Below are 26,840 nucleotides of genomic sequence, written 5' to 3'. Positions count from 1 at the left end.
ATAATTATTGATCAGCTTTTTGCATGCTTCCATCTTGATAATATCTCTTTGGATATGACTTTGCCAGGGGTCTTTCTGCTTGGATTTTACATGTTTTCAACACTTATGCATTGGTCATCTCCAGTTACTCCTGTCCAATGTGTACTCTACCTCTTACCTAATGACTTTGGGAGACCATCATTCTAATCTTAAACTCTAGCCACTTTACTTGGAAATAGAAAAAAAAATATACAGTATATATACTAATCTTGTGAAGAATGATTAGCCCAACAGGAAAAGAAAAGAATATTAGACATCTATTTCAGTATAGTTATAGAGAAATAAAAACCCCTAAAATATTAACACTTTTCATAAACTAATCTGTACTGCTCCTCCTTATTGCATATTATTTACCTCACTTAGCAAGTATACGTCTTTAGACAGCATTCATTTAGCATTCCACACGCTTTGCTTTGGTATCTCATTTGATAACTGCGTTTGTGAATGTGAGGAGAATCTGCTCCCAGTCAATAACCACAGGCCAGTCCTGTCAATATGACAAATGAGAGGTTTAGGAGGGCGGTTGTGTGTAAGTGGATGGGACGCCACTGATTGGGTGCGGTAGCAGCATAGCAGCTGTGGGAGGAATACATTTAGAAAGTGCTGAGAAGATTTTAACTGTAGTTCATACAGCAGCCCTCTCTTTCAGCTGCTCGCAGTGTCAGGTTTTGATGTTGCACTGCTTTGTTTAACTTTTCATACCTCCTAAAAATGTGAAAATATTTTTATTTTATAACAATAGCTGTTTCTTTTTTCCAAAGCGACTTACAAATGAGGATAAAATTAATTAATAATTAATAAAATTATATTTATATCAAAGTTCTTTTTAAGAACAAAAGCTAGGCTTTGTCTGATGATGACAGTAAACAAAGAGTGCAGGTATAATGGGAAGTCTACAACAGATTGCAAGTTAGGTACAGGGTAGGAAACAAAACAATATAACCAAGACTTAAGACTTAAAACTTAAACGGTAATGAAACTTCAAATAAAAGTTTAATTATCTTTTTAAATGAGCTACACTGAGTCTGATTGAACATGATTGTGTAGTGATCAAAAATGTACAAAATTGGTCTGAAATGTTTTTAAAATAATAATGTAAAAAGGGCTGCATACATTTGTGCTCACTCATCTCTAAACTTTTACCCTTGAATCAAAATCAAGTGCTAATTATTGTCTTTAGCAGCCTAGAGCCAATTTATAATTTGAAGAGATGAGGAGACCCATTTGTCATCCACACGTTTATGTGGGGGTGTGGGGGGGAACCAAAGGTGTCATATTACACAGTATGAATATTATAGTCTAAATGAAAAAAAAAAACTCTCCCCTTTCTCACTGCCTCTCTCAACATCTTTGCTAATGTGTGCTAAAAATGGTCTGTTTGGAAATGATCCCCCTGATGATGTCATAAGGGGAAATAGGCTCTCCAAAGTGGTGTGTAGCAGCTTATCAGTCAAGTTACAGCCTCCATCTAATGTATTAATCCACACTCCTAGCTGCTATCTTTACAAAGTCTCACTGATGTCATGGTTGCTGGTTGTGGGGGTGTTGCATTCAGGAAGACAGTCAAAACAGTTCATCCAGAGGAGGGCTGAATAAGAAGATTTTTGGTATCAGCAAAAACATGCTCTAGGTGCATAATTGTTTTAAAATGGTCTTGTTTCCAATTTGCCACAGCTAACTTTTGAACAAAGATGCCCTGGTTGCATGATCTACATTTTTTCACATGTATAAAAAAAATAAAATTAAGACTGATGGTAAAATGACGATTAATATCACACCAAACTCACCATCCTCTTGTTGAAACATAGTGATGGCAGCATCAGGCTCTGGGTATGATTTTCTTCTACTTGAACGTCGAGGCTGCTAATGTTTTCCCAACATTTGGAATTCAAATTAATGAACACTCACCTTCACCACTCACTTGTAAATGTCATATAAAATGAATGTAAATTCTTTATGGGAAAATTGTCAAGTTTTGTTCTTCTTCCTTTAATATTTGAAGTCAGATTTGGCTAATCCACTCTGCTCCTTGAAAGGCCTATAAAATACCAACACAGCAACATGGAGCTGACATCAGCAAATGGCTGCTGATCCTTTTATCCACCCTCTAATCTAAAGACAAAGGATCTCTTCAAATAGGGACTGTGTATTTTATATTAAATCACACAATGTATTAAGACTGTGGTCAGGATCTTTAAAAGATTCAAAATACCTAGATTTAGCTTTTCAAAAAAGGTCACTAATTAGAACTGCACAGTGATTCCCCAGACTGTTAGCCTTCAACACACCTTTAATGTCAGCTCAAAAGTGCTCTTACAGGTAATCTGGCTAAAGTAAAGATAAAATAGTACATGTGATGAACAGTCTTTAAGTCTGTGATGATGAAGCATCGACTGTCAGGAGCTGCTGCAAAGGCCAGCAGTTGTGTAAGAGATGGCTGCGGCTTGGTGTCATCATCAGACATTTTGGCGAGCTTACTGAAAGCTTTTACTCTTTGGCTCTTCCAGTCAATCATTCTGTCTGTCTGCCTAATTAATAATTTGTTGATCTTGCGCACCAACTTTTTGGACACAGGAGTTATTTGGAGTGTTGGACAAGTCTTGTGCACTTTAGGATATTCTGTTTTCTCAAGAAAATGACTCTAATCCAACCTTTCTGATGTATGGTGCATGATATGAGACTTAGAAACATTCATGCATTCAAATCTGATGTCTACCAGACGTTTAAACCCTGTTCTTTACTGAAAACTATCTTCTAAATGTTAATACACATCTTGGGATTTGTTTTGTTTTTTTATCTTTCCATAATGACACAGAGGAATCCGTCGTGTTACTGCATAACTTCATGTGTTCAATCTTGATGATTCTGTAAACAGTAAGTGCAGATTTGGAGTTTATTGAATGAACACTTTGGGTCTTTTTGGGGTCATGACTTTCAGATAAAACATATGTTGTTGTTGAAGTATTTTTCTTATCTTCTGTGCTGTTTTGACTTGAGTCCATCCAGCTGCAGCTTTTAGACCACCAAGGTGGACTCACTGCTAATCTTCTAATCTATGTTGAGTGTAGAATCATTTAGTGGAGGTTTTTACGTTATTATTTTTAACCCTGCAGGTTTTTTTTTAAGTGTTAGACCGTGAATTGATTAGTTTAATAACAACAAAATTGTTCATATTTTGAAAGGAATAAAAGCACCCACTTAGCTTGGTTCTGCAGTTTTCAGGCTTTAATATTCTTGTTGTGTCAAGATACTGTTGTGGAGTCTGCTAAGGCTACATATATCTTCATAATGAAGCATGCATAAGGCTGCTCTAAAGGTAACATTTGCATAGTTAGCTGCTTTAGAGGCCAGTGTATTCCCACTTAAAGGGAGTTGGTGTACAATGTTTTACTGTATAGTATTTAAATGACGGGAGCTTAAAAGTAGTAAAAGGACACAGAGAAGACATAGCTATGTTTATTTCCTATCATAGTGCTAGATATGTATTTTGCTCTATTTTTTCTAACCTTAAAAAAACAATATAAATAGTGGATAGTGTAATGCTACCAACTGTAGTGCAACAGACTCACATTTTTCCTGCTTTTTTTGACAGAGCAAATATACAAACTGATAAAGAAGAATGCTAATAAATGTTTCTGAAAATGTTTGGAAAGGGTAACACATTAATCTTCATTTCCTATCCCTGTTAATTAAGCTTGAGTTTCTGATCATCAGCAAAGACTCAAAAGGGAGGCAAATATATTTTTGATAATGCTGTCAAAAGAATCACTTGTATAGAAACATTTTACTTGTTCAATCATGTTTACTTGGAAGCATACCAACAAGAGCAGGGACAAATACATTTCTGATTAGTTTCCAAAGACATATCTGACTCAACACACATAGCTACAAGTAATATTGTGCGCCTGCTGATGGTGTTTTATTTGCAGAGCAGTTTGGTTAGGTTTTGTGCAAGCATTAGCATGTTTACTCAACGTTTTAAGGTTCAATGGTAATTTTGCAGGTAAGATTACCTCAGAGAGTGGTTCCAGTTTTCTGAAAGATCTTTTTAATAGACTTACTGTTTTGCTTAGAATATCATGTAATTTAATGACTTAAGTTTCGTCTGCTATCCCATCGGATCATCTTTATTTTTGTGGAATACTTTACTAAAAAATTTGCATTTTTCAATGATAGATTTATTTATATGTATTTGTTAAAACTCACATTATATTGAAGTTTCTCTTGATATAAAGGACAGCTCACCCTAATATTGATCCTTTTTTCTTTTGCCAACGTCTATATACATTGATTTGGTGTAGATGTTTTGCAGCTGATGTCATGGACTCGTGAAACGTTTAAATCTAGCAGCGGCTTAATTGAATACCTGTTCTGCTCCCCAGCGCGTCAACGATGGCGTCCTTATATGTTGCCATCAGGTGTGACGATGAAAAAAAAGGTGACACAAATATCTCTTTTAATCGCTTACCTCAAGATAATGAACGTTGTTAGAAATGACTGTCAGTGATCAGAAGGGCTGACTGGTACATGTAGACGTCTGTGCAGTTCACATTTCCTATCAGGTTAGTTTCAAAACAAGTCAGGAGAGTTGACTTAACTGTTCCCAACTTGATTTAATGTATTATACAATTTTCCAGAATATGATTAGATCACACTGATTAGGCACCTTGTGAAAGAAGTGCATTTGAGATTACCATCATAAGATTTTGCCACACACATTATACTTGTGTTTGGCTGTTTACATAAAGATCAACGGAACGTGACCTACCTTTGCTTTACATATGAATATCTTGTTGTATTTCGGATGCCATATTTTCGAGTTCATAACCCAGCCAGCTGTGAAATACCAGGAAGAAACTGGGCTTTTAAAAGCTTCCAGACTTTCTCCGGTGAAAGAGGATGGGTTGTGTATAAGATATAAGTATCAGTTGTGTAATAAGAGTAATGTTTAAACTCTAAATGAACCATGTTCTGCTAATTCAAAAAATTTGTGCCTTTCATTCTAAAATACTTTAGACCCATCCTACTGCTGCTTCCCCCCAAATGATCAGCCCACAGCTGCTTGTTATCATTGTCTCCTGCTTTTTTCTGCCCACAGAAAGCTTCTTTTAACAGCAGGAAAGCACTGAGGTGGGCAAAAGTTAACTTTCTACTGACCCCAAGGACCTCTAAGTCCTCCAGCCCCTGAGTCAACCGAGCTCGTCTTCATGCATCAGAACTTGACACTGAGCGGCGCCCAGTTTTAATATCATGGGGATTGGGGCTACTCCTTACTGATAAAGGTTTGGGGTTAGTCTTTGATGTTTTTGGGGCTCCTTAATTAGGATCAGACCCTTGGGCTTTCTGGCCAAAGCCACAGCATTCTCTTACTCCCTCTCTCTTTTACTTAAAGCAATGAGGTAACTGAGAATCCAGAACCAGTCTCCGCAAAAAAGAGGGATTTTCTTCCTGCCCTTTTCTCCTGGTGTATAGATCCCTTTCCTGTACCGCCCTCTCACTCAGTGTCTTATTTCAAATCAAGTCTCTAGGAATATGGAGGGATTTAATTTATCTTTTCATTAAGATCTTGCATCAGATGAATCACGTTTTTAAAGGAGTGCATTGGGGATGCATTAGGGTTGTCAAGGACTTGGGACAGGAAACACATTCAAGAGGGTCTTGCTTAGTCTCGGTCGACAAACCAACAACAAGCCAAAGGGGTAAGGTTAGGTGCTAGACAAAGTGGTGGGCCCTGACTGACCTTTGACCTAAGCTTTGAAAATTGAAGCCAATCAGAAACATATGTGTGCCAGTCCTGTGGTCATGTTTCCATTCTAGCTAAAGCAACACATTTGCACTTGAATACAAAGGCCCACTGTTGTGTCCTTACACTTTGGAAAAAAATGGAGAACAAGTAAGTATAGCATGGGGAATTCTTGCAGAACCTTGAACTCGAAATACGTTTCACTTTCTTATCCTAACTTTGGCAGTATGTATGAAATAAAGTTTAGATTTTCTTATGATAAGGCTTGTGTATATTTGGGTCATGTTTTTATTATTATCAGCACAAGGGAGAATTGCACCAGTCTGGTATATATATTATTCTCTTTATGCAATAATAATAATAATAAACACTTTTGATTCTGATACTGATGTTCCCATATGGAATATTTAGAACAAACTCTTTTTGTCTCTAAAAAAACTTGAGCTGCCTAGAACATTTTCTAAAGCAACTTTTTGCAAATACCCTCAAGTTAATCATTTCAGCATTCTGTATGAAGTGCAGTCAAAGAATCTCTTCTGGTTCCAAACCATGATCCCAATGCTACAAGTAATATCTCACATACCTGCTCATTCTACCCTTATCCTTCATAGCTGTTCCTAGTTAATTTAAGCCATGATTTCTTGCAACACCATCCACTCTTTTCCAGCTTTGTTTAGTCCCCTGTGTGTCTGCCTCCCTTTTGTGTCTCTTTTGACTTAGATGCTTATCTCTGTCCAATGTCAACCAGAGCCAAACCCTTCTTGTTTGTTCAGCAGATCTCTATTGCTGACTGAAGCCCAGTATGTTGGTGTGCCTATGCATGTGTACGTGGGTGTCTGTCCACTGGAATCTATGTGTATGATAGGAGCCTTCCTGTTGTGTAGTGACATGGATGCTGGTCTTTGCTGATACTACAATTCACATAGTCTTTACCCTCTACAGCATGTCAGGAAAATTCTCACATGCATATAGTAATATGATCATAGTTTTTGTCTGTCATAAAGAAAATTAAAAATTACATTTTAGAGCAGCTTAATATAATGAATCGCAGTTGTTATTTTCTGTGTGGGCAGTATCATAATGTCTGGTTGTCTAGTAGCATTTTAGATGCTATACATTCAGTCTATTTTCAGATTAGATTTGTCCCATTAGCTAGACTTTCACTGTATTTTATGCCCAGAGCTGTTATAGATATTGATGACAAAGGGGCTAAAACTCAGTGAGTGATGATGGAAATAAGAGAAGAGTTTTGAAAACGTGGGTTAATTACAATCAATCACCCATATTTAACAGAACTTTATCGGTGCAGGGCTGAAAGATTTAGTTTGACTTAGACTGAAGTGTTTAAGTAAAAGTCTATTATCTATTTTAAACTGAATTTCACCTTTTTGTAAAATGTATTCTCATTTCAATTTTTCTTTTAAAACTACAACTGTCTTAAAAAAAATATATGTTTATGATGATTCTGTTGGGGGGCTGCTCAGTGGGTAGTGCTACTACCTTGTAGCAAGAAGGTTCTGGATTCGATTCCCGGCCTGGGGTCTCTCTGCATGGAGTTTACATGTTCTCCCTGAGCATGCGTTGGTACTCTGGCTTCCTTCCACAGTCCAAACTCATGACTGTTAGGTTAATTGGCTGCTCAAAATTCTCCTTAGGTCCGAGTGTGTGCGTGAATCGTTGTTTATCTCTGTGTTGAGACCTGGAAATGGTAACCAGCACCCTTGTGACCCTGCTTGGGATAAGCGAGATTGAAGATGGATGGATGATTCTATTAACTTGATCATTAATTTGAATATTTATTTTAAAACAGTCATCCTCTCATGTCTGGTTTGGGGACATTGAGTAATCAGCATTACTGTGCACAATAAAATACAATTTTGAATGATTTAATGCAAAATCTCATTTCAAATCCCGATTCTTAGGCCTTACCTTTTCTGTATTTTAGCTTTACATCCTTCAAAATATAAAAATGCACTAAGACCACAGGGATGAAACACATCTAATAAGTAAATCTAATTGTTTTATCCCTTTTCTTCATTAACTTAATAACTTTATAATAAAAAAAAAATATGTTATGCTATCTGATGTTAATGCTACTAATGTTGTCATTAACATCAGAGTTAACCTTTGATATACAACAGCAGGAAACTTGTTTTAAACTCTTCCTTGCTAATTTCTTTTTATTTATTTTTCCTAATGTTCTTATTTTCTAAACTCTGAGGTATTGTTTGTGACTTTCCATTTCTTCCCAGCCAACAGTTATGTTGCCATCATTACATCTAATTTTTCTAACAGCTATTGCCCTCATCTAGCTAGTGTCAACAAACTCAACCTTGTTGTCTCACTGCTAAGACAATGCATGCACTGACCATGAGAAGAAACTGGTTCCAAAAAATGAACAGTATTTCTCGAAGTAAGTCTTATCTGACTGATGAATATTCTCTTGTATTCTGGCTTCTTTGAAAGTTCTTCAACACAATGACAACTCTTGAGAATATAGCAGCCTTTTTATTCTAACAAAATATTATTATTATTATAAAAACATCATTTAGGGGATTTGTTTTTCAGATCCAATTTTAAAAGTTTCTATGCATTCTATACATTGATGTGTTAATGCTGAAGAAGCAAATCTAAACTAACAACATTTTAAAATGTTGCCTCTTCTACATTTTAAATTCATTTTGAGGAGATATCAGGTAAAGTGAAATAGTGTGTTATTGGGTTCTGGTCAGTTCAGTTCAATACATAGAGTTGTTCTAGATGCTGATGGCTAAATGTAGGAAGTATTTCCTCTTGATACCTGAAATAAGCCTCCGACTGAAGGTACTGTGGTTTTTAATGCAATTCATGTTCAATTCAGTTTATTTATTTAGCTCCAATTCACAACACGTGTACTTTAGAGAGAAAATTCAACCAGATCATACAGTCAGATTGGTTCAAAGTTAAATTTTTTTGCTTAGTTATTTAAGTCAAATTATGTGGATCCTTAGGGTTCTCCATATCCATCTTCTCCCCCTCCATGGTGGGGGCGGTGCTGATTGACAGCAGTCTATTGGCAACACAAAGACATACAAGCATGCACTCCACACTCATACCGAAAAATGATTTAGAGAAGCCAATTAACCTAACAGGTCACATTATTTGGATTTTGGGAGGAAGCCTGGGTACCCAGAGTGAACCCACACATGCACAGGGAGAACATGCAAACTCCATGCAGAAAGACCCTGGGCTGGAAATCAAACCCAGAACCTTCCAGCTGCAAGAGAGCGTGCAGCCCCATAACTCCCTTCATTTCATGAACAATCCATCTTTGAATATTCACGCCAGAAGTTCTGAATGAGTCCACAGAACAGAGCTGTCCTTCTTTATCAGGTTATTCGCCTTTTTTTAAAGCCCATTGCTCTGATGCTGCTTCCCCAACTCATGGCAGAATAAATCACACTCTCCACAAGAGACTTAGAAGCCATGCAGTATCATGTTTTGAGAAATAAAATGATGGCACTTACCCAATTGTTGCATTGCACTACTGGTCAGCTGACTTATTCCTGACATGTCATCATATTGTGATTATTTCATATCAGTCACTTGCTAGATCTAGTTAATAGCTTTAATCCTTAACCCTCTTTTTGCTATTTATTTGCCAATGAAATAAGATATGTTTTTACCAGTGTAATGCAGGTATTGGAATAGGAAATGGTTTTGTATCAGTCTAACTGACATCACACATGGCTCCATATACCTAGAATCTATACCCTATGTTAGTTCTTATCCAATATCCAGATCTGCTGCCTCTGCAGCGAGACAGGGATTAGATGGAAGTGTGGAAGGAATACCATTTGGGATCTGTAGCAACATTTGCATGCATGGGTAGCCTGATCTCTCTTACATGTATACACAGTGATTACCTACAGGTTTAAATATGATTAGTGATTAAATCATTAACCAGTTAATTTGGTCCAAAAATTCAAATTTTGATTAGTTCTTACTTAAATGTGCTTTATAATGCAAGCATCTATATGAGCTTCTTACATAAGCTCTCTCAGCTCCAATAATCATATTATTTTTATAACTAATTGACTTCAGGTGCAGAGTAAATTGATACATTATGTAAGATATGTTAAATTATTGGGTTGATATCCAGTTATTGAAACTATATCGCCTGATTTAAAACACTCAAGCACATTCCCTAGAAATCTACTTTCTTTGCAAGCATGACATACAAATCCACAGAAATAGACCCAGACACACGCACAGATTATTCAAACTCAACCCCCCAGAGAGCCCTTAGACATGTGGCATTTTTCTATGTGAAAGGTCACAAATGAAATAACCGTTTCCATAAATTACGACCACATGGATGTAATGGTCCCGACAGACTCATCACTGTAAAATGTTACTTACTTCAGGTTGAAAAACTTGCTGAATAATTGCTTTGGAATTCATGCTTGGCCATATCCAGGCCTATATAGTTCAATGAGCACATTCCTTAAAACATATTTCATCCATGATGGAAGATTTCTAGAATTTAATACCCATTCTTTCCTATTCTAAGACTGAATGTTGATTTAAGGGTGGAAGAAATCCACTTCTGTGCATGCACTCTAGAACAATTAGTCCACAATGGATGGAAAAAAGCTTAGCATGGCTGTAAGGCAATGGTGTATGTAGGAATATTGCAATATAATAACCTTGGAAAAAAATGTTTTAAAGTACTCCCAAATATTTAATATAAATCAAAGCTGCACTTTTACTACCTCTACTAAAAATAAAATCACATATTCATAGAGTACTTGCTATATAATGGGATAGTTTTACAATTTCTTTGTAGCTATTTTGATTTTATTGCCAAGGTTATTATTGGAAATTGTCTTTATAATTCACCTTTAGTAATAAGCACTTCACAATACTAACTCACTGCCTGTGTTTAAAAAAAAAGTGAATTCACAAAATGATGATGGTTATTTACAGGGCTTATGAGGAGATAAATGAAGGTCAAAATGTTGGCTATTTAAAAGCAAAAAAATTAAAGCTGAACATGAAAGTAATCTTTTCCGTTTTAGACTTTTGAAAAGAAAATCCAACATGTCTGTTCCAAATGATCTAAAAGTATAGGGTGTAGATTCGATTTTTTTCAAAATATTTGGAAGTTTTGCCTAAATAACTTGACATTCTGTGTATGACATCTTTATTTTCACATGATCTAAAAATACAGTAATCAATATGACTTATCTGGATGCCTCAATGAAAGTAATTGTAGAGACTCTTATAACATTAAAGAGATGGAAATGTTCAGTTTAACAACAAATCTACTCAAACCCAAAAGAAAATAAAAACTTGCAAATGTTTTTTTAACTTAAAGACAAAGAAATTGTCTGCTTTTGTTAATATGGGATGAAGGAAATAATTTGATGATGCCTACATTTTGAATAATATCTGTTTTAGTCGTTAGATCTTAGGTCAAAAATCAAGTCCTTTCAAGTAAGCAGGTTCAACTCCCTAGTCTTTTAGAATTGTTTCAAATCAATTCTAAAGTTGTAAAATGTATGACTTGAGTTTAACCCAAATCCAAGTCATGCGAATCGAGTCCCAACCTCTGGTTAACCAAAATGCTGTTTCTAGTTTGGGACCAACACAAGGAAAAGTGATTCATTTAAACCAGAGGTCTCCAACCCTGGTCCTCAAGTCCTGCTGTCCTGCAGATTTTAGATACATCTCTGCTCTGATCCAGAGCAAACCCAAATGATTAAGTTACTTCTTCAGCATGCTATCAATTTGGCAAAGGCCTGGTAACGAGCCATTCATTTGATTCAGCTGTGTCGGAGCAGAGGCCCATGTAAAAACCTGCAGGGCAGTAGATCTTAAGGACCAGCATGGAGACTCCTGATTTAAATTAATTTTCAAGTCATTCTACACGATCTTTCTTTTCATTTTTTTTTTTTCTTGAATATTTTCTTTGAATATTTTTTCTGAGCTACCTCTCAATGAGGAACCATCTAGACGGCCCAAGATCAATTACGAACTGACCTCAACCTTGACTACTCAATGTTATGATTACTTAATGTTTACAGGGTTTGATTTAAAAGTGGCAAGCAACAATTTATTCCTAGGCGTAACAAAAACAAACAGACAAACTTCCTTTTTGCTTCATTCTTCCCTATCTGATAGGTAAATGAATAGAGGTGTGGGGAAAAATCGATTTGGTGATACATCGTGATTTTCAGCTGCCTAATATAATATTGAATTTTCTGTTCCTAGAATTGATTGAAAAAAAACAACAACAATTTTTTACCTAAAATAGTGAAGGAAAATGGGCTACCACTGCTCTGGCACATAGCACTGTGGAGCCCTTTTGCCAAAATAACTAAAAGATCAATGTAAGACAGAAACCATATTGTTCCTTGTGTTTAGCAGATTATTCAGAAAATGTTTCTTTCTTCCACAAACTGTTTGCATGATAACAAGGACAAGCTCAAACAGGTGCTTACCTGCAGGAGTATTTTCATGAATGTATGCTCTCATTATTTCTGAGTTCTAATTTAGCTCTGGCAAAGATGAGAGAAAGACATGTTATGTAAGAAAGACTTTTTCATATATTTATCTTTCTTTTGGGGTAAACACATTTTCATTTAGCAGGCCAGTGTAAATGTTTTGGCTCTTTCTGCTTATAATTTACCTTAACGAAGTATTTTCATTTTAGCACTAAGCTCAAAGGACACATGAAAGAAATTAAAAACTGTATCTTCCTGATTTTCCTTATTGTAAAATGTGCTTTCTACGAAATAAGGACCTCAAAATGATGGATTTTATATTTATACTTGTTGTTATAGTTACGGACAAAACAGTAAATGATGTCATAAGACCGATACATAAATTACTGCAGCTGCCCCACAGCAATGCTCTCACCTGCTTTTATCTTTCATAAGATATGCATAAACTTGCTTTTTCATTTTTAGTGAAATGTTTTTAATGCGAACAAAAAAGAAGCTAGGTAGTCCTCTCTGCTCCTCTGTATTATCTTCCACACTCTCTCTGCACTCAGACACTGACAAACAAATCAATATGCCATAAAGAGAGTGGAAAAACCTGCTTATTTACATCAATCTGGATGAAGAGGTAGTTTGTCTTTCATCATATCATTTTTGTCAAATACAGGCAGAAGCGTTCAGCGTTTCTCTAACATCACACTTGACATGCTGTCAAAATAAGAAGCTGAACCTTCTTGAAATGTTGAGGCGGAGCTGCTGCCTGTGGGGTAAAGGGATGAAAATGTGAGGTTTAGATGTTCCCAGTGTGTTGGTGCTCACACTCTTCACACACAGAAGACTGAGGACAGAAAGTGTCTCATAAGGCCACAGGGGGGCCCCAGAGACAGGAGATAAAGGCATGATGACAGTACTGCATTCTCACTGGAAGCTGCATTATTGATTGTTCAGACCACACAGTCTATCAACGTTTGATTTAAGCAACAGCAACAATTTAGCTAAACTGCTTGACTCCTGGTCTCTGGGATAATAATCCATTTATGGATTCTTCTTAAGAAGGACTGACTTGTTACTGTGAATGTAGAACTGTTTTTATTGCCATCCTATCTGCTTCAGTAAGAAGAAAATAATCAGCAATATAATATAGTTATGATATTACTGCAGTTGCTAAAAATTGGGTATCTTAAACATGCTCGAGTGTGTCTGAAGCGGTGTAGTTTTCGAAGACCTTTTAAATTATAGTCTTGGTTCTTTGGAAGAAAATGATGATCAATTTGAGTTACAAATAGGTCATTTCATATGTGAATGATTTAGTCATCTAGTCTGAATTTGATTTTTCCAGTTCTCTCCTGTTGGATGCTGTGTGCTGGTGGACAGCCATTTTCAGGTCTCTACAGAGATGCTCAATTGTAGGTCAGGCCCTGGCTGGGCCAGTCAAGAATGGTCACAGTGTTTGTTCCAAGCCACTCCTTTGTTATTTTAGCTGTGTGCTTGGGGTCATTGTCTTGTTGGAAGGTGAACCTTCAGCCCAGTCTGAGTTCCTGCTTACTCTGGAAGAGTTTTTTTTATCCAGGATATCTCTGTTCTTGGCCGCATTCATCTTTCCTTCAATTGCAACCATTCATCCTGTCCCTGTAGCTGGAAAAACAACCCCATAGCATAATACTGCCTCCACCATGTTTCACTGTTTGGATTGTATTGGGCATTTGATGAACAGTGCCTGGTTTTCTCCACAAATACCGCTTAGAATTAATTGAAGCAAAAATTTCAATTTTGGTCTCATCAGACCAGAGAATCTTCTTCATCATAATCCCTCAGTCCCCGTCCTGATGAAGCTGGGTTTGAGGGTGTAAATGATAATCCTCTTTGTATGTTCGGGCTACCATCGTAACAAAGTGGCCACAAAACTGATTACATTTGAAACCAGACCCGAAAGCACATAAGTTTGAAGCCGCCCCCCAGTGGCGTCACGGTCATTATACCTCGATACGCATAACAGGCTACACACAGGTGTGTATGTACATGTGAGACAACGCATTCCCCACCACCCTTAACATATAGCAAACAACATCTGTGGACTTCTTTGTTCTGTTCACGGTTCTGTTTTAGGATCTATATTTTTCGAAGCTATTCAATTTATTGTGGATTTTGCATTTACTACTTGTTGCTTCTCTGTGAGGTCTACACAAATACATTTTGTTTTCTCTTCTGTGTTCATTGTTTTCATCGTACCTCTCCCATACTTTCATTTTTATTTATTACATGTGTGGCAGCAATAGCATGCCACCCATCAGTGTGGCATAAGCATCACAGCGTTTTTTACAGGTTTGTTGGCAGTTTCATTTTTATACTAGTCTTTTCTGTGCAGCAATTTGAAACAGCAGTTTTAGATTTATTTATTGTAAGAACCCATGCATTAAGATATTCTACACTCAAATGCTTTCTGCCTGTTATTGTGAAATGTTATGCTAAGCAGTCAGTTTATCTGTTTTAACATGTTTGAGTTTGAAACTTTTCTATCACATTCTTTGTGCAGGTTTATGATCAAACCTCAAAAATTGGTGTTACACTTCCTCATTTATATACCTCCTTCTGTTTAATTAGCCTTTAGGTGTTTTCCCCTGACTTAAAAAAAAAAAAAGGGGTGCCTATGCAACAGATAATGAGCACTCTCCCTGGCTCCAAAGGCATCTCTAACTAACTTGTTGAATAAACGATGGCCCTTTTCTTCAACAGTCAGCACAGCATTAACTGACTTTATGCGGTGGATAATGTGAGATATGCTTGGTGGCTCTCTCCAGAGAGCTGCCGCATCTTAAAGCTAATTGGTTCCAACTGTCGCAGCGAATCTTGTCATCTCATATCTGCCCTAGAGTAGTTTTTCTTCAGAAGGGATTTAGGGACAACCGACAGCTGAAATACACAGGGAAGTAAAGCATTTCTTATTGAAAGTGAAAAGCTCACTTTGTTGTTCTTTATACCAGTACACAAACAAGTGCGCTCCAGAAAAAGGTTGTAAGCACATTGTAATTTCATGAGCCTGAGAGTTGCTAAAAAGGCTCTGATAAAACATTGATGGCTTGCTCACATAGGAAATTGATATGGAGATCATTGGTCAGCTGCAGTCAAAGGGCGACCTTGACGGTACATGAAACCTTTTTCTAATCAGTTGTATAGCTGATGATTATTTAATGTCCATATAGTATTTCATGACGGCCCAGTGACTGATAATGCTGCATCATGTTTTGTAAAAAAAGGCCCAAGGTTTGTTTGATGCCCTCAAGTACAGATCCCCCCAGCTGATATGGACCAAATGTTACAGTCAGGAATGACTCATGAAATGGTCGAGACGAAAATCTGGGATGGAATGAAAGGAAAGAAACAAACATCCCCTAAGGCTTGGAAAACATACTCATTTCTAATCCTCTTCAGAGAAGTACAAAGCACACCCTTCCCCCTCGCAACTGCCTCCTAAATCCTATGTCCTCTGCAGGCCAACCTATCCTTTGTTTTCGGTTAAACTGCAGATGAATGAAGTTCACGGATAATTATCAGTGATCCACAACTTTGCTCTTTAATCAGCATTGTGTTCAGACACAGTTGTTTCCTTAAAATGTGATCTGATAAAGCCTCTGCAGACATCCTGCCGATCTCCACAGGACTCAAACAAAAACTACATTTTAGTTTTTTAACATGGATAAGAGGAAGGGGCTTTTGGCATCATTTGATCAACTTAATCTTTTTTTGTCTACATAAAACATGAGTCTTGCTAAAAATTAAAAAGAATAACATTTCTTTGCTAAAATAGTTACTGCGTGTACCTTTTAAATAACACCTAGAACCTCTTAAGGCCTGAACACACCAGTTGCGTATGACTTTTAAGTCTCTGATCCAATTTTTTTCCATGTCACACTGACTGTAAAAAGAGAGGCTTCTTCTATAGACAGGGTGGGCAGGTCTGTACAGATTCTGTTCACTTGTGTCTCTGTGCAACACAAATTAAAAAAAATTCCCACATTTGACTTGGAAAGATTATGAAAAGTTAGTAAAAATAAAAAAAACGCATTCTATAAAGCAAAGCCCCAATTAATGAGTCTGTACAGGATTTCAAAAGTCAAAGTCAAAAAGCCTTTATTGTCATTATATTCTGCAACAGATACAATGAGATTTGGGACTTCCATAACAGCTACCGTGAAATAAAAATAAAAATAAAAAATATATAAATATATTAAAAGGAAAAGGAAATGTAAACAGTTACAAAAAAAAAAAAAAATATATATATATATATATATATATATATATATATATATATATATATATATATATATATATATATATATATATATATATATATATATATATATATATATATATTAAAAGGAAATGTAAACAGTGAAAAGGAAATGTAAACAAACCAGAACAAAATGCCCTCAAGTAGTTGAACAAAATATATTAAAACAAATGTCCTATTAATCATTAATCTTTCTGTTATATGTGACCCCATTGGGTTGTGTCTGCTGAAACAGACTGGAATTTTGTTTTTTTTCCCAAACGGGGGAGGGTGGGAGTGTTGGCCTAGTGGTTAGAGCAGTGCACTTGTGCTCTGAGAAAGTTGCAAGTACCCAGTTCTATCCCCAAAGCCTCCACTCTGGGTCCCTGAGCAAGACCATTAACCCCTCACTGCTCCCCTGGGACCGCACAGGGGCAGCTAACTGCTCCCCAAGGGAATGGGTTAAGAGCAGAGTGAATTTCGTTGCTCTGTACTTGTGACAATTTAATGAAAATAAAGTTAAATTCTAATTCCTTATATGTTTGAAAGATTTCTATTTAATATATAAGATTTATAGATTTGTATATAAAAAAAAATTATCACATAAGTTAATGAATAGCCATTTATTGTTGTGGCAAATCGAAAACATGCAACCAGAAACCAATTTGTATTGTTTTTATCCCCTCCAGCGTATGGCCATATTTTCTTACATTCATACCCCTGTACACAATCCTGGGGATAGCTTTTATTGAATTATTCATTTCTCATGTTTACACCAAGCTCAGGGTGTCCTGTGAGAAATAGTGCTTTTATCATAAACTACAACTGTTCATGCAGCATCTCATCTGTCAGATGGTTTTTGCTGTTACATTAAAAGACATTTTTGCTGCTAAATTAAAGACTGCAATTTTCTTAAATTGATTACACTTAAAGCTGTTTAACATGTTATTATGCACTGTTAAAGATAAAAATATCTTCAACCTAGAAATCAGAACTGAATTTAAAACATTGCAATTGTTGAGTTTCAACTCTGATAGTTTATAACAATAATCAGCCACTTTGCTGCACAAGATCAAAACATGAGGAATTATATGCCGCCTGTGTATTTCCATACTCTTCCAAAATCTTTACAGCTACTGTCAAGATACAAACAATTGGTTCTTTGAAGAGCAACTGGGTAAAAGTTTGCTAATATTCATTTGTTTTGGCGGCCCCAATTTGAATCCATCAAACAGCCATATTTAGTTTAATTTTTGAAAGTCTGACTGCTGGGGAACAGCGTTTTCTACTTTCCTTTCACCTTATTAATTTTCTCCCTGCTTATATGCACTCCATGATCTGCAACTGTGCAAAACTAAATATAATATTTTAAAAAAAACCTTGAGGCATTTCCTGCTGCATATTTGAATCATGGCTTTAAGTATTGGAGACTTGAAGTTGCTGAAGAGGGCTTTCATTTACTCCAACCACATATATATTGATGTGCCCAAAGCCACAATCAAATTATAAAAGAGTTGCCATTTTTGGTTAGCTTTGCCCTTGTCCCTGTTTCTTAGATTAGATTAAATGTAATCCTGAGTACTATAATTTTGTAAACACAGGGAGCCACAGTAGTGACAAACAAATATAATCTGACACAGTTTTAATACTTGATCTTATCTCCACCCTTTTTTCCAAAACCCACCAGACTTGCAGCTGTCCTCACAGGGTTCTTATCCTTCAGATTTTTGTCAGCAAACATTATTCAATGGGAAAATATGTAGGTCAATCTGCTTTGGTCTTTATCTAGAGCCACAGAGATAAGTGTCAATGTGATTAATATTTAATATCTATATGATCAGCGTCGGCTGTTGTCATGTTCAGAGTGTGTTTAGAAGCGTTAGAGGCGGTCCATGGGGGGATGGAAAGCCTAAACCTTCTACAGTAAATCTCTGCGTAAACTTCTCTGTTTTATCTCTTCACAGCAGCCCATTTGACTTTTCATGCATTGAAGCTTGTGTCTAAATCCTGCGCCACAGTCTATGCAGATTGCTGCTCTTTTATTTATGTGTTGCCTGAACACAGCTGATCCTTTGCTGTAATCCATTTTCTGGTGTTTACTCAGCGAGCGTGCAGCCTCATCCGAGCATGTTATATCACATGTCTGTTTGGGTGCTGTGGCACATTTCGCAAGTGTCAGGGACTCATGTGGCATTTGGATGGGGGGGACTTGTCTGTAGAGTTTGGCACATTTTTTACCATGGCAGTAATAATATCAACAACAAAAAAAAATGATTTACAAATCCACTAATTTGAATTTAGTGTTTCTGGCGGCAACAAGAGCATAAATTATTTAATTAGATGTTAAATAAATAACTATCCTAAATGTCCAATTGTAAAAGTTAATAGCATTATTCACATGCCATATTTTATCTTATGGATTAATCTGAAAATTCCAGACACTATTTAAGGTAAGACCTTTGATTCATATTTTTCTTTAGTAAATTACTAAGAAACATTTGAATGACAATGTGGAAAATATCGTCTATGTTTTTCTGCCATGAGCGAGCATTCATTGTGTTGTTGCTGTGTGGAAAGATTTGCTGTAAACACCAAGCTGTTGTTGATGTTAAGCAAAATATCATCTTTGTTGATATACAGTAGTTGAGAATGTAGATCCTTGCCTTAACCTTGAGTATAATATGATAGATTCAATGTCTAAAGCTATAAAACAAAGCAAAACTCTTACTTGCCCTCTCTCGCTCCCTGTTACAGACATATCTACATGTTGTAATTAATTGTTTCCTATAGTAAATCCTTTTACAACTTCCTTTGTATCAATAAAGTTCTTTAAAAAAGGAAGTTTAATGTAATGTTAAGCCACTACTCAGTCTCCTTTACTTTACTCAGACCAGCCTGTTAGCAGTAGCTGATGTCCAACAAGCATTTCAGTTGAAAATTGATATTTCATGTTTTCTGCTTTTTTTTTTTTTTATTATATATGATTGACTGATGCATTGTTGAAAACTCTTTAAAGGTGCAGTAGGTAACTTGAAAAAATATATGATTTACGAATTAGCTAAAACTGTCATTATGTATTCAAAGTAAGTTAGGAGACAGATAATCTGAAGCGGTTTTAGTGCCTTTTGTAGAAAAAACAATGCTGTCCATCAAAAACATCCAGTCAGAAACAAAAGGAATGTCTTAGCAATGCCAATCACTGTCTTGTATTTGATGCTGAATCTTTTAAGCTCCAGATTGCTGCTAGACTGCAGCTCTGTGTCAATGTAAAGAATTTTGTTCATTCTCATTCCCTGGAGTTAATATGCTATAGCTGTTTATCTACCATCATCAGTAGTTCTGCTAACTTGTTCACAGCAGGTTTCGCAGTGGCGGAGGAGCTGTGAAGCCTGCTGTATCACAGCAGAAAGCAAGGGGGAGGGACTTTTAAGAAGGGTTTATAAAACAGATTGGCTAATCAAATTGTACTATTATAGTTTAAGTCGGGACATGCACATCTAATTAAAAGAAAAAATGTTGGACCCACAGCTGAACCAAAATAAATAGTGCTGGAGGACAGGAACAACTGCGGCTATTACATCTGCTTTGTTAGAAACCAAGATTTCAGCTTTGAAAGAGGAACAGCAAGAGAGTAAAGCGTAAGTTGTTGTGGCTCTCATGGCATCAGCTCAGAATCTTCTGCTAAATTTCCCTTCTTTCCCTGAACAGATTTGTTCAGAGGAGTCCTGAGTGGCACACATCATCAGTCTGGTTTACCAGATTGTTAGGCACTATCTGAAAAAAATGAATAGCTGTGAATGTCCAGAAAGTTCTAAAAGAGCCTGTTTCTCTCAACTTTGAGCCCTAGTTTGGATCTTTGCCACTCATCACCGTTCTCTTCTAGGAGAAAGTAGGTGTCTTGTTTCTGTGCAGGCGCAAAAGGGTCAAGTAAGGTGCTTCCTGGAGGATTGGCATTGTAAAACAGTTAAAAGCTTTAAAAAGTAGACTTTGCATGATAAGGTCTCTTAACATTATTGCTCCTGACGGTTTCCACTCCAAAGGGAGCTGTGGTCAGTGTGACAAGGTAAAGTTTAGTGTGGTGCATTCACTAGTCAGAAAAGTTATGATTCTTTTCTCTCTTATTGTCTCTGACCAGTTTGTCGCTGGTCAGGTTTGAAAACAGTGAAAATGTGTCAGTTTTGCTCATTAGCTGATCTCTATGCATCCCTAATGTAATTTTTCCTTTTTAATTACTTAAAACATTGGCATCTTTATTTGAATCCACCTCTTTGGCTGTCATGTATGGTGAGACTTTTCTGTTTGTTACTTTCAAACATGTGCAACAGCTCAGATCAACTTTACTGCATGTCTCATGCAGACTCATGCACATTCTCTAATGCTTTAAGGATTCCCTCCTCTGGGGTTTATAATTCTCTGTAAAATCCACCAATGAGCGTGATGTGTTGCGCATGTGTGATTCCTGCCTCTGAACATTTCATCACATGTGAGCAGCGCAGGCTGGCTGGATTTAAATAACTCCAAGCTGACAGAGAATGAGTTGAAGAAAAGAGGAACAGGCAAAAATAGGACGAGGCGAAGTAGTGGTCTGTAGCAGAGAGTGGCTCTGAGGAGTCGGCCAATGACGTGGAACGCTGCGCGCACATCTGGAACAGCTTGTGCAGCTGCACCTGAAAAGAAAGGCTCCTCCGTGCAGCCTCTGCTGACAGTTATTCCTTCCTCCTTGTGCTCTTTTTTTGGTGCTTTTTTTTTCCTGGTCTGTAATTCTTTCTCTCTCTGGTTACTGCCAGCCAGAGCGCTGGGAAGGTTACCCACTGTGCATCAGACAAGAAGAGCCTGTAAACTGATGCCAAAGAGAAGAGGAGGGACAAGAGAAAGACGGACATTAACATTGGAAGGAATTATTAGGTATGAGGTAGGAAAGAAAAGTTAATGCCTCTGCTATGAATGTAGGTGCAGATAAGTGGGAGCAGCTGAGGATTGCTGGAAAAAGAAGGAGGAGGAGGAGGCAAAGTGGGGATTAAGAAGTCGGAATGCGCTGACATTGGAGACCTGAGTTTTTGTTTGCATTTCGCACGGCACATCCTGTCACTCCACAGGTTTATCCACACATACAGCGACTTACCAACAGACACACTTATGTACACAATCACTGTTTGCTTTGGAGGATGATCCCAGGAGGCCATGCAAGGAGAGGTGAACACCTTCCAAGGAGCTAAGTTTCCTCCCACCTTGCTTCCCAAAAGTGCCCTCCTTCTCTCTACCCTCTCCTTAATTCTGGCCCTTTAGTCTAACCTGCACTAGTTTCAACACGCTGCAACTCCGGAGTCACAGACAACCATGAAAAACCTCCAGAATGCCCTTGGGATACAGCTGCCGTCACCCCGGCTGAGATAGACTGAGGAGCTTTCACTGGTTCACTGAGCTGCAGGATGTCTAAAGCCTCCCGGCTTGCTCGGCCCCCCTCGGCAGGAGCCGGATCCAAGCTGCCCTCACCGAGGAAGGAATGCCCTGGCACAGCCAGCTTGGCCGGCCGCAATCGTATCCTTAGTGTGGGAGAGAAGTTAATGAGGGCAGGTAACGATAGTGCTCTGAACAGACAGAAACCTTTGACTGGAACTGTGACTCAAGACAAACCACAAAGCGAGAACCAGACTGAGACTCTGGGCCCTACCCAGAATCCAGGTGAGAAGAACCCGAATGCAGAGATGGTGTCTCCAAAGAGCAGGATCAGCCCACCTAAAATTTCAAGTCAACAGCAGGGCCCAGTGCAAAGTAAGTAACCAAAAAATATGTTGTTCTCTGATAATATGTTTCTTGTTGTCTCTAGGTGTATTGGTACACTGTAGTGTATTTTCTTTGATACTTGATGTTAATATTCATATCAATTTAATGTTTCTAAATCATGGCTGATTCATTTAGTTCGAGATAATTTTCTGGTCGTGGAGGAATCAAATGTTCATTCAAGTGGCACTTCATTTTATTTTTTTACTTAATGGGTTGAAATATCATCCTGACTGAGATTATATTAGGAGATAGAATTGGATAAAATAATCCAGACTTTGCAACTAGAAATGAACAGAAGCAAGAATGTCATAATCCTGTAAATGGATATCAGCTGGAATTAGAAGTATCATTTTTTAATTATACATTTAAATGGTTAGTATCTTGTATTTGCTTTTTCCTTCTTTTACATTTTCATAGTCATTTTGTCATTGTTGAAAAATAACATTGATGAACCTTAAAGGAGTAACTCTACTGGTGTAGAGATTCACTATTTCATGATTTGTGTTCTCCAATTAATAAAATTAAATGTAGATTAAGTTTCTCTTAAATAATGAAACATTTTTCAAATGTACATTTCTAGAGAGAGAGAGAAGTCATTATTGTTCATGAAAGGAGTAGAAGCAATATATAAGATTTTACTAACACCGAGAAAAAACATATAATGAGTGGAGATAGCATCCTACTTTACCACATTATAGTAGCACAGTTAGCATTACTCTCTCTCTCTCTTTTTATTTTTTCAAGCACTTTATCTAAATCAAGCTTTTTTAATGTTCCAAATTCCAGAGTGTAAGTATGCTTTTGTATAATAACTTTTACTGTTTCACCTTATTTTGAAAGGATCTAATGAGTCAAGAAATGTATTCCAACAAACTCTATAATACAGATTTGTAAAAATACAGCTTTGACAATGTTTTTATTTTTTTCTATTCACTTATAACTTTTGTTTAGCATAATATTAACTAGACAGTTTTTAACTTTGTATTATTTTTCCTATGAATAACAACCAACCAACAAACTGTTCATGATAAGAACAAAACAAATGTCTCAAATGTATGTGTAGTCGGAGGGCGGGGCTAAGGTGTCACTGTTCCACATAGACATGCTCTATGGTTTGTTCTGTCTTAAACGTAAGAAAGTCAGACTCAGACAGATATAGTATTGACAAAATGGAAAAGACATTTCAGTACTCTGGCAGCCGTTATAATTAAACATTATTTACTATTAAAACGAAATAATATAATAATTGAAACATATGTATTTATAGTTATGGAAAAACAGTCCCTACCTGCCCTCAATTTGAAAAGCAATTTGAACTGTAGCTGTATTTGGCATCCCTCCTTTTAAACATGTAGTTTTTTTCCCCTTCACTTTAAACAAATCATCTATGATTCATATAGTTGATTTTAGGTCTTGCAATTGCAGCTTCCACACCAATGAGTGTCTTGGTTAGTTCAGTGGTGATTGTGTGATGTTTTTTTTTTTCATTAGTTGAAAACCAAATCCAACCTTTGAATATCTTTCTGCCAAGTTAATACAGATATAACTTCTGCCACTAACCGAATGTGCTGATGTCCCATTGGACTCTCAGTCTCCCATTAGTTTATTCTCGCCACATTCCCAACTCTGCATGGCACCAGTTTTCATGCTGTGTCAAAAGCCAATCTTCTTACTCTTAAGTTATATAAGATGAAACTTGAGCAAGACTGTATGTAAGTGAGGATTTAGTTCTGTGCTTTACATCAATGTTGCTGTTTTTGGGCACTCGACTGACAGTGAAGAATTTTTTTATGCACTGTAACATTCGCAGTCAGTCAATAATAAATCACTGTAGAGTTACGGTTTGAAGTCAAAGGCAGGGAACTCCGACAGGAATGGGGGTGATATAGATAAAGGCTACAAGGCGGAGTCAAATGGTAGAGTGACAGAAGGAGGCCAGGAATGTAAGCTGGGCATGCTGAGAAATCAACAGGTCCCAAGCTGTGTCTGTGTGTGAATCTCTCAACATGGTGAAGTCAGGTTAGGGGGGCAGGGGGCGGTTCTGGAAACCAGATGTGCTTGTTCTTCTCTGAGCTTCCAGTGTCGTCTTTTATAGAAATAAATTTTGTTTTTTTTCTGCAGAGCTGATGTCCTTCTTAAAAGCTGGGGTCAACCCCTGTAGGATGGATGAAACGTCAAACCTAGAATTTGTGATAAACCATACTTTGATTATTTCTAGTGCTTATGGACTTCTTTATTTTCTTTTATCTCCTTATATAGTTCTTTTATCCTTCGTCACTGTTATTCCTTTTGTCTTCTTCTTCTTTCTGTTTCTTCTGGAGTCACTCATTTCTTCCTATATCATCCTCCTGTTGTGTTATGACAGCAATAGAATCACTTATTAAAACATTTTTCCACCAGCCCCACATATACAACCAGGCACTCATAAACATGCAAAAACCATCAAACGGAATAAGTGAACTGTTCTCTACATTTGCCTCTGTCCTGCACTGCATACTTAAGTGAGAGTTGAACTTCAGTGGCTGTTCAAACTTTGCTATATCTCTGGACAGTAACTTTGAAGTTTTCATTTGAATAGGCAGTGATTCAGCAGTCCACTTCCTCAGAAACTTGCAATAGAACAGACCAGTTTTCCATTACTTTGATGTTTAAATATTCTGCATTGCAGTATCCATGCATAAACTGTTTTTGTTAATTTGTTTCTACTTATTATTATTTCAAAACTGGTTTGCTGTCCTGTAATAGTCAGGGTGCTGTATTATATGCCCATTTATAGCCCCTATACGAAGAAAAAAACAGAGGGTTTTCATATATATTCCTGACCAGTCATCTCCTGAACTAATGGCAGTTACTGGGCATGACGATAGCAACGATCGAAGCCCACAGGGTCAAACAGAGCTGTTACACATAGGCCTGTCAGACAATAAGTGTGTGTGACAGGTGACATTTCCACTGTGTGAAAGCTTCAAAGATGACTTCTGCTCACCAAAGGATTCAATTTCAGCCTTTAAAGTGGAGGTTCCCACCAAGAGGGAAATCTGTTTGATTACTCTAGACAATGTGTAACATTAAGCATAGGGTCAGGTTTAACATGTGTTAAACCAAAGTGCTTTTTTTTTTTTAAAGATAATGCAAATTGATTGATGTTATTTATTTCTTTGGCTCTCTAGTTGAATCAAAAATGTGCAAAAATATTATACTATAGGTGCGGCGCTGGAAGATGGTCTTATCTGCAAATTGGCTCCAAATCAATTTCTTCTCACTAAACCAATCAGCAATGGGTGGATTCCCCAAAGGATTAACTCTTTACTCCAAATTCAAGTTGTTCTTCTCCAAATGTTATTAGTTTAATTCAATAGTGAACGTGGTTTTGTGAAAAATAGAGATAACTTTGCTTGACAGCACCTGTCATGTCTTTTTACCTCTCTGTATAATCTTCTTCAGCAAAATCAGACAAACTAAACACTGTCATCATGTGGATGTCAATCACTGAGATTTCGGCAGATTTAAATGTGATGGTGTCAGCCCACGTCCACATATTCATATTGAGAGATATACAGTATATATCTATCAGACACCATTTTTCCAGAAATGGTTTTACCAAAGTTTAAACATGAATATGATGCAATAATTTTTTGCCCTTTTTTGATAACCATATTTTTATACTAAATAAACCTCAAGGTTGCCAATTCAGCCTATTAATTATGCAAAATGCAAAATAATTTAAACTTCTAAGTGTTTAAACATTTTCTTAGAACTTCTGTTTTGGCATTTCCCAATCTTATAATGTGTGCATGTCAAAGAAACACAGTCATTTCAAGGGATGTAGCAACTGGATTTAGATACTGGATATTTGTTGGATATTATCTTAAAAAAAAAAAAAAACAATAAACAACTTATAGATTATATATCTTTATGTATAAACAGCAGGAGTGAAGCACTCCACTCGCGATTCTGCTCCATAGACATACATATAAGGGTAAACCCCGCATTGACTGACGCGGAACAGAAATTACGGGCGCCATCTTGGGGAGGTCAACCTTTTACCCTAACCTGCTGCTTTAAGTAGAACAGAAGAAGGATGCCTCAGCACTGCAGCATATTTTGTCTGAATCAACAGACTGTTTACATCAGGGCTCGAGGGATAATTTCGTGAAGGCATCTGAGCTTTGTAAGACATTTCTAAATAAACAGCTCATATACACTACATAGAATAGAAACATAAAATAAAAACTCCCTTTGTCACACAATTGGTAAATTTCACTGTTACAGCAAAAGTGGTCGCACAATAATGGACCTGAAAAAGTGTATGAAAATAATAAAATAAGTGACAGAGTAAAAAAAAAAAATTTTATTTGTTAAGCACTTAAAAACAACAGCTGACAAAAGTGCTGTAAAAAAAAATAAATAAGTAAAACATTTTAAAAAAGTATAAATAAAAAACAAAACAGCTAAAACATGGGTAAAAATAACATTCACATAAAATGTAAAAAAAAAAAATATATAAAAACTAAACAAAAAA

At 36.8% G+C, this 26,840-nt stretch overlaps 1 protein-coding gene across 17 annotated transcripts in view; it reads left to right on the top strand.

The window, feature by feature from the left end:
* The window catches only part of si:ch211-285f17.1 (sickle tail protein homolog), a 155,799-nt gene that overhangs the window by 10,045 nt on the left and 118,914 nt on the right, over positions 1-26,840 (top strand). For 6 of the 17 annotated variants that reach the window (XM_038288991.1, XM_038288990.1, XM_038288986.1 and 3 more), the window contains exon 1: positions 21,330-22,306. The exons of 1 other annotated variant lie outside the window; for it this stretch is intronic. In XM_038288991.1, the coding sequence (XP_038144919.1) occupies positions 21,964-22,306 (343 nt within the window). In that variant the 5' untranslated portion in view covers positions 21,330-21,963. Of the gene's footprint in view, positions 1-21,328; positions 22,307-26,840 lie in introns of those variants that run through there. 10 more of the 17 variants (XM_038288997.1, XM_038288994.1, XM_038288988.1 and 7 more) reach the window with 6 other exon arrangements.

Source organism: Cyprinodon tularosa, unplaced genomic scaffold (assembly GCF_016077235.1).
Source record: "Cyprinodon tularosa strain WSP-4 unplaced genomic scaffold, ASM1607723v1 ctg260, whole genome shotgun sequence".
NCBI classification, from domain to species: Eukaryota; Metazoa; Chordata; class Actinopteri; order Cyprinodontiformes; family Cyprinodontidae; genus Cyprinodon; species Cyprinodon tularosa.
This window is presented reverse-complemented; position numbering and strand designations above follow the sequence as displayed.